We start from the raw sequence: 12,112 nt of genomic DNA, 5'->3' as shown, positions 1-12,112 counted from the left end.
AAGCATGTGGAGAAGTTAAGTATAGGAGTTGAAATCTACTGTCTCCTTTTTTAAATGTATTTTTTTTAAAAATACAGCTGAAAAATTGCAGCACTTTGAGAATGTCACTGTTATAACTGTAACATGAAACAGCACGACTGAGCCAGTTGGCATATATATAAAGTTATTTGTAGGAGTGATTTTAAAGTGTTACTGTCTGTTCATAAATTACTTAAAGTACCTTGACCCAACTGGGAATGCCGAATAAAGCAATTTTATGATATACTCCGAATAAATGTCGAAGGCTATAAAAATAAACCTAATGGGCCCATAAGATCTTTATTGGAAGAGTTAACCTGCACTGAGTCTGAACAAAAATGGGTGAAGCTGTTTTTAGCTCCGCACAGATGGAAAAAAAACTTCTTCATCCGTCTTCATTTATTCCAGCTTGAATAACTTTCAAACTTAAGTTGAAATATTCCCTTTTTGTTCAAGCTGTTCATTGATTCCATTAGTGCAGTTTAATTTTTGAGGTTTTGCAATCAACCATAATAGAATACCTTATAAAACACAGTTAATACACACAGCAAACATTTATTTTTTTTAATTTAAATATTAAGGATCGGTTCTCAGGTGGCGGTTAATGTCGAGCATCACTCCCAGTTATATCCATAATTACCACGGAGCCGCTGCGTGAAGTAAAAATAAATCCATTCAATAAACTGCAGTTCGTTGTAAATTAGTTTTAAATTTGTCACTAGCGACATCTAGCGGTTGTAAATCAGCAATGACGTCTGCTCCAGTTTTCCAGGTACACAGAGTACTGTGTGTTTAGTAAGTGATTGAATTTCACTTCAGCGTTCAAATTATGAATGAGCGTCTGTCCGGTGACGTTGATTCACGTTGTGTTCACAAAACATGGCGTTAATGTGTTTGTTTTTTTAAAATTTCTCCACGAATGATAACTGCCTCAAAATACACCTCCTCCTGCCATATGAGGTATAAACTCACTGTGAGGTTAATATGAGTGCAGATGTTGTGTAATAACGTGGTAACAGCTTTATGAACCAGACTGGAGGCACGAGACCGAGCAGCTACGTCAGATTCGGAGCTGCGTTACGTTCGCGTCGGATTCGGACGCACGCAGGGTGGAAGTGAACGGTACTGGAAGGTAGAGCAGTCGGTTGTGGCTTTTTTTGTAAACCCTGCAGTGTTTCAGAATAAATCTGACAACTGTCGCGCATGATTCTCCGATGTGAGCGAAACTTTAATATTTCTACCTGTCATAAAGTCGTTGTCAAGTTGCAGAGCTAGTGGTATAAGCTGGCTACCCTGCTGATAATGAACGCATTGTCCGACAAGCGGCTAGGCTAACGTTCTTTTATTTGTCTTGCTGTCATCGGACGCCACTGCGTGTGCGGACGACATGAGATGTCTGCGTAACTCTTTACCCGGTGGACTTTTAATTGTTACAGCATTTTAAGTATGGACAGCGAACGCAGCAACTGCAGGCCCCAGATTGGAGACAAAAGCAAGCTAAGCTAGCTATCAAGCTGTCGCGGCTTGCTTTAAACTGTGTTCCGTTCTATCTGACTGGAGCCGCACTGAAAACGTTCAGGTATGTTGTCAAACGCATCAAGTTCTGCCACTAGTCGGTTTGTTCTGGTGTTATTTTTTCACGTCATCACAAAACGGGACGCGATAATGGAATGCACTGTTCATCTCTCTATGAGCAGACATAATAAACTTTGTTTAACGTTCATTTAACTAGTGTTAGCCAGCTGGCTACGAGCTAACTTCAAGCTAGCTAGTAAGTGAACCTGAGGGGAAAAAAGTTTGCGAGATGGAACAGGTAGATTTAAATAAGTTGTGTTTCTGGTAATTTGGTGAAAAATAAATAAATTACACGAGGTTAGAAAAAATGCTCGTATCTCATCACATGTATATAATAATTACAATTTGAACAACTGCCATGCCAGGAATCATGTCAACAAACAGCATTTTGATGTGAGTTTATGGCAAGTTCCTTATGAGCGCATGAATTCCATACCATAATGTAAATTTAAGACTCACAATGCTTTGCTAGCACAGTTTTATTTATTGATTGATTCATTGATTATCTTGGTATACGTTTCTCTGCATTAAAATTATGTTAAGTGTTGTTGTCATATCCACATTCCCATTGGTGACACCTGTTGCCCGTTTAAGGTGCCCGCTTCATGGATCAGGAGGATGTAATGAACCACTTCACGGCAGGTTGCAGTCAACCTTACTTCCACAACAAATGCTGGACTGTGAATAACCAGGATTCGGCAGCTCAGCAGCCCACGTCAAATGTCATGTCTTCACAGTCCAGATGGGTGAACAGCAGCACTGAAGAAACTGACCTGGTCATCACTGAAGATGGGCTCAGTAATGGCACTTGTGAATCTGAGACTTTAGTAGCCTTACACTGTATTGACGACAGTGGAGATGTCACTGCTGAACCTGACCATCTGACTCTGAGCAATGACGACCTGTCTGAGTTTTCTAACAGTGATCTATCTCTGCCCGAGGTTTGCATTTCCACCAACAGCAATAGCTTTGAGGAAGACATGAACTATGAGGTCGAGCAAGCTTATAAAATATTCACTGGATTTCTGTCAGACAAGCACAAGGGGATAACCGCCCCATTCCTCCATCCCATCGGCTACCAGGAGGTTCAGCATGGTATTGAAGGAGTTCGCGGCTGGGGTCAGGCACAGATGAGGCAGTCGATGTGCTTGCAGAGAATGGAGGAGAAGTTTATCAATCAACAGTACGACAGCATAACAGAGTTTGTTGCAGACTTCAGGCTGATGCTGGAGAACTGTTATCGCTTCCATGGGGTTGATCACTGGATTTCCAAGCAGGCTCAAAAGCTGGAAATCATGCTTGAGCAGAAACTTACCTTGCTTTCCAGGTAAATGTTATTGACGTCATTGGATTATCCAGTAACTATGATTGAATTGTTTTTTATACTTACTTATTTCATGTTGACACCTTGGTTATTGTCTTCTTCGATTAAACTAGGACACTGCGAGAGAAAACTACCTTGGCAGTGACTTCTAAAGGACGTTTTGGTGCAGAAGAAGAGCGTGGTTCTGGGGGCACCTCGACCAGGAGGAGACTGGCTCCTCGTAGCCTCGCTACCATTACTGTTGGCGGGCATGAATCTATGATGGTCCAGACCCTACGACTGGAAGAGCAGCAAAGAGCCAAGGATGAGAAGAGGTAAGGTGAATATTTGGAAGAAAAGAACGGGGGGAAAAACCCGCTGAAAACCGAGTAAATACTGAATAGAAAAATGCAAAATATGAATCCAAATCAGCTGCCAAAGTATACCCAACAGGATTCTTCATATGTGTTCTGACTTTTAAGGCAACGTGAGCTTGAGAAGAAGGAGGCAGAGGAAATGTCAGCTAAAGAGGTTGAGGAGTGGGAACAGACTTTGCTGTCGCACGCTTCCCCCCACACTGTGGCCACACTCTGGGAACTCCCTGCTATAGGGCACTTCCTTTGTCTGGCTCAGACTGCCCTTAATCTCCCGGAGATTATATTTTTCGAACTGGAGCGTTGTTTGCTGATGCCCCGTTGCAGTACTCTCTTGTCCAAAATCATGTCTTCCCTACTGTCCCCACCTCAGAGAAGGGCCACCCTTCACCGCCGGCCCGCCCTTACTTACTGCCGCTGGGAGTCAGACCTCAGGCAGCGGGTCATGGTTTGGTATCGAGCTGTCGGTGCTTCCCGTGATCAGCCAGGCCGGGCTGAGCAGTTGGGACTCTGCCACCAGTTCTTCAGCATTCTTGGTGACATCAGTCCTTTGGAAGAGAAACCCTTTCACTTGTTGCCCTTCTATCAGCGAGTATGGCTTCTGAAAGGGCTTTGTGATCACGTATACGAGACACAAAAAGATGTGCAGGATGCTCTGCTGTCCCAGCCTATTCATGAATGTAGGGAGTCTATTCTGGGCTACGACAGCAAAGAGAACGCTTATATTCATTTCCCACATTTCTGTGGGGCAGACCTGAGAATCTACTGCCAGAGTCCCAGTGCACCCCCAGCATTCCCTTTCCCTTCTGTGTGGGTCAAAAGGGTTGAAATACAGCAGAGGACAGAGGTGGATCATTTTGATGGAATCAAGGGTGACTCCAGTAAAAGTGATAAGAGATGCTATGGAGGCTCTTTGGACACAGCAAAGGCTGATGACTTTAAAAAGGGGGGCATGGGGACACTTGGTCTTTTCAAAAGGGACAATTGGCAGGCAGAGGATGATAAAAAAATTCTTAAAAGATGGTCATTGAAGGAGGAGTCCGAAATGGAGTCTTCTGCTGGGGACTCTTGTGATGACTTAAAATCAGACTCAAAAATATCCACGAACTCATCCTCATCACATAGACACAATCCTTTCAGAGGAATATGTGTGGAAATGCATTTGAAGGAAGAGCCCATAGAGTTGAAGCATCAGTCCAAGCAGCTGATATTAAAGCAGAAGCAGGATTACTCAATGGGTTTGACGCGCACCATTAAACCAGAAACACAGGAGCCCTGTCTGAGTGTAGGTGAGCACAGCTACACAGGTAGGTCCCCGGCTCGGTTGGTGAGACAAGCCTCTCCAATAAAATCGGTTGACCTCAAAATGGAGACAGAATGTCTCAGCCAGGAATGCCAAAGGTCTTCTTGCTTGGAAGGCAAAACATGTTGTATCAAATCCGAAGAGCGACAGTGCTGCTGTAGCGTTTCAGGGCCAGTGATACCCTTGTTGTCTGAGAGCGCTCAAAATTCAAGTGAAGATAGAATGAATGACAATATCTGGACCAAAAAAAAAAGGCGAAAGAAAAAGCAAGGGGGGGAACAGCTGCCAAGGGTGAAGGGAGAGCACAAGCAACAACAGCATGCAGACAGAACAAGGCTGTGCTCGTCTGAGGCGATCAAGTCTGCAGTGCAGAGAGTCGCCAAAGTGATCAAAAGAAAAGACAGGAAGAAAAAACATAAAACAGGTGAGTTTTATGTGTTAGTTTAGTTTCACATAAAGAGCACTTTGCATTCCTGGCCATAATGCCATATGTACCCCCTCAGCAATAACATGTTTTTTAAGTGACAATTGTTATGTTGTCAACAGGAAAAAAGCTTGAAACATCAAAGAACTGTGAAGATGAACCTCCACTTGAACCGTCCTTTATGGTATGGACACCCATGCTAAAATATGCACTCATTGTTGCAGTATTTTTAGTGCTCTACTGAATTATGATCTAAAAATAACTTCAACAGCTGTTTGATTTATAAATTGATTTCAGCCTCACCACACCCCTTTTTATTACCTTTGTGTTTTATTTTCAATATGATATTTCTACTCTGTAGTTGGTGTGCACCAGTTTAGAGGAATTACGACAGCTGATCAGTAAGACAGAAGATGAGCTTGATGACCTGGAGAGCACAAAAAAGAGATTGGTGGGTTATTATCCTGGGTCTGTCAATTTAGCCATATGTTCCACAGCTGTTTAGATTGGATCAAGTTTTCATTTTACTATTACTGACTTTACTAACGTTTCTTCTGCATGTTTGAACTGACAGGGTCGGTGGTATTATAGGAGAGAAGCAGTAAAAGACCTCCACAGCACTCTCATCAGATTATTGAATGAACTCCTACCATGGGAACCAAAACTTGTTAAAGCCTTTCAAAGAAACAGGTACAGCTCATTTGACAAGTAAATAACTGGATGAATCTTCATAAACTCTTTTTTTTGTTGTAAATATAGAATATTTTTTTGTTATATATAGCCTGTAATAACTACAACCTCTTTTTTTAACACATCAAAATTGCCTGACCAGTGACAAATTTGTCTTCTTTTATTTATTTTGTCTACATCAGGCTTCGTTTAAAGAAGGAATTTGATGATTTCAAGAAGCACCCAGAATACAATAACTTTGTTCGCGAGGAGTGTATTTCTTCATCATCATCATCAGACGACAATGATGATGAGGAAGAGATTGGTTTGGGGAAGGAGATGTGTTCACTCTCCGATCATTATAGAAGATCACAAGAGGAAGACCTGGAACATATTGTTCCCAGATGTCTTTGGAGTGGAGGTAATCGGTCAAGCACAGAAAGAAAACATAGACAAATGTCCATAGCTTCTGAGACAGTCCACTGAAGGAGTTGCTACAATTGCTACAAAATGCTGACAGCCAATGAGTTAATTTTGGTTATTGTAGTGTACCGACAGAGACAAATTGTTAAAGTTATCTTAAAGGCTGCTGTGCAGTTAAATCACACAGTTTTGAGAATATTTACAAAAATGTAAATGAATGTGCAGTACATGAAATCAATACAGTGTGTCCTCGTTACTTGCAGTTAATGCGTTCCATGAACCACACATGAATAGCAAATTCTGCCATATAGCGACAAACTATTTTATTATTTACGGTAATTTAAACGTTTATGAACCCTCCCCATTCTGATATTAAACCACCTTCTATCTGTATTACCTTTTCCCACACTCTTATCGACAGTTTAAACCACTTTTGTGTCTCACGGAAGTCCGAGACTCTCAGAACTTGGCGCACTTCCAGATGCCGTCAACCAATACAATGCGCGTACTGTGACATGTGATCGCCTAACAAAAATCTGCGATGAATGCGTGAGGGCGCACTGTGTCTGTTTTTTGAATGTTTATAATTATCTTATGAATTACTGCATCCTTAATGACATCTCTATTATGTTCTCAGCAAGTACCGGAGCGTTTGTGTCTGAGCCTGCTGGAGAAAGAACATCGACCTACATACCACCAAACCACCTAAAACATCCCCTGACTGGCATAGAAAAAGGCTGTAGTCTGGTGGCAAGAGGTCATGTTGGCATCAGTGACATTAATTCTACAGTTGATTCTGGGCCACAATCTAGAACCGAACTTATTCCATCAAATCAATCCATGGAGTCAGACTCAGCAGGGTCATCAAGTGTACCATCCCAGGCTTCTGTGTCACCTAAACTCCTCATTCTCCACCCCACCGCTGGACTACCTAAGGGCTACACGCCCATCCCCACCCTGCTGGCCAAGAGTGTGGGAAACAAAGTGACCTTAATGAAACGGCCTGTTGATTATCCAGGGGTCAGCAATATCGATAGACGGAACAAAGGCTCATTGATCTCCCTGTCTACCTCTCCAGTGTTAACCACAAAACTTCCAGATGTACATAGTTCTCTTTCCAATTCACAGCAGAACCTTCGACAAATACAGACCCAAGGACTAAAACAGACTAAAGTTCCAAGACAGCCTGAAATAGTCACGTTGACGGCAGCTCTTCCTAAGTCACAGCACGCCAAACAAACCCAGACTGCACCAATAAATCCAGCCCAGATGGTTTGCAAGGTACCGGAGAGGCTTGGCCAGCTTGTCAGGACAGACAGAGCTGGCTCACTGGATATCTCTGTTCATCCACTTGTGGACCAGCAAGTGCAGCAAGTGGTAATTTTGCCGTCAAACCTTCTCATTCACAAAACTGAAGAAGAGGCATCTTCTACACATCAGCAACAGTGTAAGGACATTCAGGTCCAAGACCGTAAAGTGGCCAGCCCATTATGTATGTCCACCAATGTGCCTGGGTTCACCATCCCTGAAAACAGCATCCCTTTTCAACAAGTCACACCCCTTAATGATAGTAGGACACTGACATCTCCTTCAGTGTCTCCTCATCTGCAAGAGGGGTCCATGAACAAGGCAGGGTTCAAGGGGACACATGTCAGCAGCCCCCAAGCTAGCACAGCACAAAGTGCCATGCCAAACCTGTCATCTCTCACTGCTTCTTGTGCAATTTCTACTGAGCCTGTGAAATCCACAGGCCTTAAACAGGAACTTAAGACTGTGTGTATCCGTGACTCACAGTCTATCCTGGTAACAACTAGAGGAGGCAACACAGGTATCGTAAAAGTTCAGACATCATCCGAGCAGAATGCACTGGGTTCTTTGCCCACCAATCCAATCATTACTATCTCTCCTCAGTTTAAAGCCTTCCTCATTTCTAAGACATCACAAACTCTTCCTCAGTATACTTCCTCTCAGACTTCCCCTACTACCATACCAGCAGTAACAACAAGTATCTCAGTGGCCCAACCCCAGAACCAAGTTTCTTCAGTATTAAAGCCCCCTTCCGCTATCAAATATCCCATGATTACAGCAGGCACTTGTGTCACTTCTGTAAATCAGGCTGCAAGCACTACAGTAGCTTTAGGTCAAGGCTTCAATAACTCAGTTGGTTCTACAGTTGCAACAACAATTGGAAAACAAGCACAGACAGCTGTTGTTGGTTCTCATTTTCAATCTTCATTATTGAAAAACACTGTTGTCCCATCACTGATTAGTTCAATCGTTCCCCAAGTTCTTTCACAAGCAGAATTCATCAACAAGACTGTTCTGAAACGCCCAAGTACAGATGAGAGTTCCCAACCTACTAAATTCATTTTGGTTACTCCTTCCTCTGCCTCAAATACAGCCTTATCAAAAGGAACGTGTTCTGCAAAATCCCTGCCTACTTCAAGAGTGATGTTCATCAGTCAGCCCACAGTGACGACAACCACCACCTCATTAGGAAGCATTCCACAGCATGCAGTAGCTACAGGCACTAATGTACAGCTGATGCCATCTTCATTATCAAGTCAAACTGTAAAGATGGAATTAAGCCCAAGTCACTCTGTTGGCATGCCCAACTCAGAAACATTGTCCAAGGGCAAGAACATCACTGTACCCTCAGGTGGGTTTTGTTGATGTAAGGTTATTCCAATACCAATGCCATTATTGAAATGTATTAAAATGCTGAATTGGGTGTTGGCAAGCAGGTGTTTCTATGCACAGATCTAAAAAAAACATGTTAGTACAAAAACTATATGTTTTTAATTGCACAAGTAGCCAAACTATAGTAGCTGGCAAACAACTTGAAGCACATGGGTATTACGTAGAAAGTCAATATATTCATAAAAAAATTTCCACGTACAAGCAACTGATTTTGTAAAAAAAAAAAAACTACCTTTGATTACTGCTAAAATTTTCAACCAAATTAATTTTACATCCAGGTGCTACTAACTAGAGCAATAATCTTGGTTTAATTCAGCAGGTTTTTTATAGTCAACTTTAAGCACCAATGTCATGGGTTCAATTGCTAAACTACAGTAATCCCTCGCTTCTTAGTGCTTCCAGATACACAGCTTCACTACATTGTGGATTTTTAGTAGGTAGTCACGTGAAACCGTACGCACATGCTATTGGCTGACTGCATCAGTGTGTATTAAAGAACACTTCTTTAATACAAAAGTGTTTTAAAGTCTGAGTCTGGGAAAAGGTAATACAGATATAAGGTGGTTCAATATCAGTATGGGGAGGGTTCATAAATGTTTAAATTAGCACAAATAATAAAATCAATAGTTTGTCGCTACATCACGTAATTTAGTTTTTTACAGGTGGTCCTGGAACGTGTTGACCTCGAGTAACGAGGGATTACTTGAACGATCGTGAAAATGATGGAACTGCAATATTAGGGCTAACTAAACCTAGTTGGAAGTGTTCATTGTCAAATTCGAATTATTGCGACGTACCATGCATTGTTATGGATGGGGGCCATACTAACCAGTGTTAAACTGAATTGCCAGCACCCAGGTAGCCAAATATCTGGTCGAAAGGAGAAAGTGGTAATGTGACGCCTCTCCTTTTAAGGATGCTTTACTAGTATTCCTGATGGTTTGTGGGTGATTCAGCTTGTAATTTTTGTGAAATTGGAAATTAATGTTCATGTAGACTTCATAATGTGGTTAGTGAGATGTGAACCTCTTTCAGCTGCTTCAGCAACAGTTTAAATATTTGTAATCAATTTCATAAATCTGTTGAATTTCATAAAAATGTTGAATAACTTTTTTTCTTTTTTTGTTGCCAGATATTAAAATGCAGTTGTCAGGGACGACGGCAAACATTGGACAGTCCATTGGTGTCCGGTCGTGTTTACCTTCCAAAAGCACACCAATGTCTATTTTGGATACAGACCGTCCAACAGCCACCACTGGACTGGTGTTGGTTACAAATTCTAATGAAACCATCACAAACTGTTCTGACCAGCTTGCCTCCCACACTTCTCTGACTACAACATCTCGGCTCCACTGCATCCCTTCATTCATCAAGCTCTCACAAGCAGACCCTTCATCATCTTCATCTCCATCTACCTCCCTTATTGCACCAGAGATGTTCAAAAATGACCTTGGCACACCCCCAAATATATTGTCCAATATGTCTCCAGCTCAGATGACCACTACCACACAGAAGAGCCCAGCCCAAGCCACTCATGCTCATCAGTCTTCAAATATCCAAAGTGACATTGGTGAGGGAACGACCTTGTTCAGTTCTTCCTCTCACCTTGCTGTCAGTAAAACCCAGGCATTAATCGCCACGTCAAGAACCACCAATACCCAAGCCAATACTGGCACAATACAACAGAGAATAGTCATCAGCACCTCCACGCCCCTCGCTGCTGGCACGCAGATCCTCCTCAACAATACACGTTTTGTGGTCCCCCTCCAGGGTTTGGGCCCAGGCAGCCATGTCTTAATCATCTCCAGCCCTCCTACCCAACAAGTGCCTACTGCCATTGCTTCCCAAATGGCAAATCACGTCACTCTAACCCCTGGAGCATCAGTTTTATCCCAAACCCCTGCCAGGCTGCCTTGTGTGCCAGCTGCAAGTTGTCCTTTTGTAGCATGTGCACCTGCTGTTGTACCATCACTGCTCCCAAGTAATCCCAAAGCCACGCCAATCCGATCAACAACCGCACCTTGCCTTGGCTCGACCGTGCTACATTGTAAGACAAATGTAGTTTCTTCTTTACCCAAGTTTCCAGCCACACATACTGGTAATTTTGCATCACTTCCTGTGAGTTCACCCACTCTGCTTTCTTCCCCACCAAGATTTGGAAATGCACCTGGCTTACTTTCTAATGTCACTGCTGTCAGCTCATCACTGGCTACCGTCAGATGTTCATCAACCATTTCTCCTGCAGTAGCATGCCCCTTGGCCAGATTGTCGGCATCTCAATCGTCGTTGAATTGTTCTCTTCCTGCCAAACAAATAGTTTCAGTCACATCCCCCAGTCTAGTCTTACCAATCCAGCAGACAACACTTGGAATTCATGCATCCTCCACTGCTTTATCAAAACCTGCAGTGCATACAGGACAAGACGATATAGCAACAAAAAGAACTGAACTAGCAGGGATGCAACCAGTGCTTACTGGCATGCGAACACATGTTTTGCCTACAGCATCTGTCCAATCAATCGCAAATACAGTGTCAAGGATGCAGACGGTGCCTATTGCTACAGTTACACCAATCGGACGTATCGTCGACATCTGTGAAGCAGCACCTGTGGTGACCCCCCATTCATCCAGCAGCTCTGCACTAAACACTCCAGCTCAAACAATGGCATCGCTGAGGACAAACAACTCCATCCATCCACCTGTTGTCCTGACCACTCAAGCACTTGGAAAGTACTCTCTGCAGGCCTCATCCTTAGGTATGCCGACCAATGTAGCACCCAAGCTACTCATTAGCCCTGATGGGGCTGTTTTGAGCACAGTTCAGTGTCAGGTCAAACCAACAGAGCTAACTGCCTCCCCCAAACCAATGGATGCACTGCTGGTTTCTCACAACAGAACCTCTGGAGGACTACACACACAGGATTCCTCTTAACAGGCAAGCAGAAAGTGTTCCAATTAACTGCGACTACCAGCTCTGTTAATACTGAAATATCACTATCCAGTTGCCAAGTTTTGGCATGACTCATATCTATTCCTTGCCGACATGTTGGGGTCAGTCTAAGAATTACTTTACAGCTATAGTTTCAGTTGTAACTTACGTATAGCTTGTTAGTCGGTTGTTCCTTCCGGTTAGACAAACTAGAAATTTGTACTATGATGGAATTCTCAAGTTAAAAAGGCTAATGTTGCCCTGGGATGAATGTTATAGACATCTTTTTTTACTTCATGGCCAGTATTGACAGTTGTTGAAGTACATTAGCAGAAATGAAGGGTAGATAAAATTAATTTTTACTCAAGTTTTTGTAATATTTTTCAATGTCATTA

General features: G+C 42.8%; 1 protein-coding gene across 3 annotated transcripts; it reads left to right on the top strand.

Annotated features, from left to right (window-relative positions):
• Positions 1-1,139: 1,139 nt before the first annotated feature.
• LOC137608497 (uncharacterized bromodomain-containing protein 10) lies at positions 1,140-12,093 on the top strand. Of its 3 annotated transcripts, XM_068334930.1 has the most exons (11): positions 1,140-1,597; positions 2,188-2,920; positions 3,031-3,231; positions 3,379-4,997; positions 5,120-5,181; positions 5,359-5,448; positions 5,572-5,687; positions 5,870-6,087; positions 6,727-8,748; positions 9,922-10,836; positions 10,943-11,189. In XM_068334930.1, exons 2-11 carry the CDS (start codon positions 2,199-2,201, stop codon positions 11,035-11,037), a joined length of 6,060 nt encoding a protein of 2,019 aa, XP_068191031.1. In that variant the 5' UTR covers positions 1,140-1,597; positions 2,188-2,198; the 3' UTR covers positions 11,038-11,189. The 3 variants fall into 3 exon arrangements, with proteins under 3 accessions (XP_068191031.1, XP_068191029.1, XP_068191030.1); XM_068334928.1 differs by having other exon boundaries at positions 9,922-12,093; XM_068334929.1 differs by lacking the exon at positions 1,140-1,597 and having other exon boundaries at positions 2,453-2,534; positions 2,626-2,920; positions 9,922-12,093.
• The last annotated feature ends 19 nt before the right edge of the window (positions 12,094-12,112 follow it).

The sequence above is a fragment of the Antennarius striatus genome, chromosome 15 (genome assembly GCF_040054535.1).
Source record: "Antennarius striatus isolate MH-2024 chromosome 15, ASM4005453v1, whole genome shotgun sequence".
Classification (NCBI taxonomy): domain Eukaryota; kingdom Metazoa; phylum Chordata; class Actinopteri; order Lophiiformes; family Antennariidae; genus Antennarius; species Antennarius striatus.
This window is presented reverse-complemented; position numbering and strand designations above follow the sequence as displayed.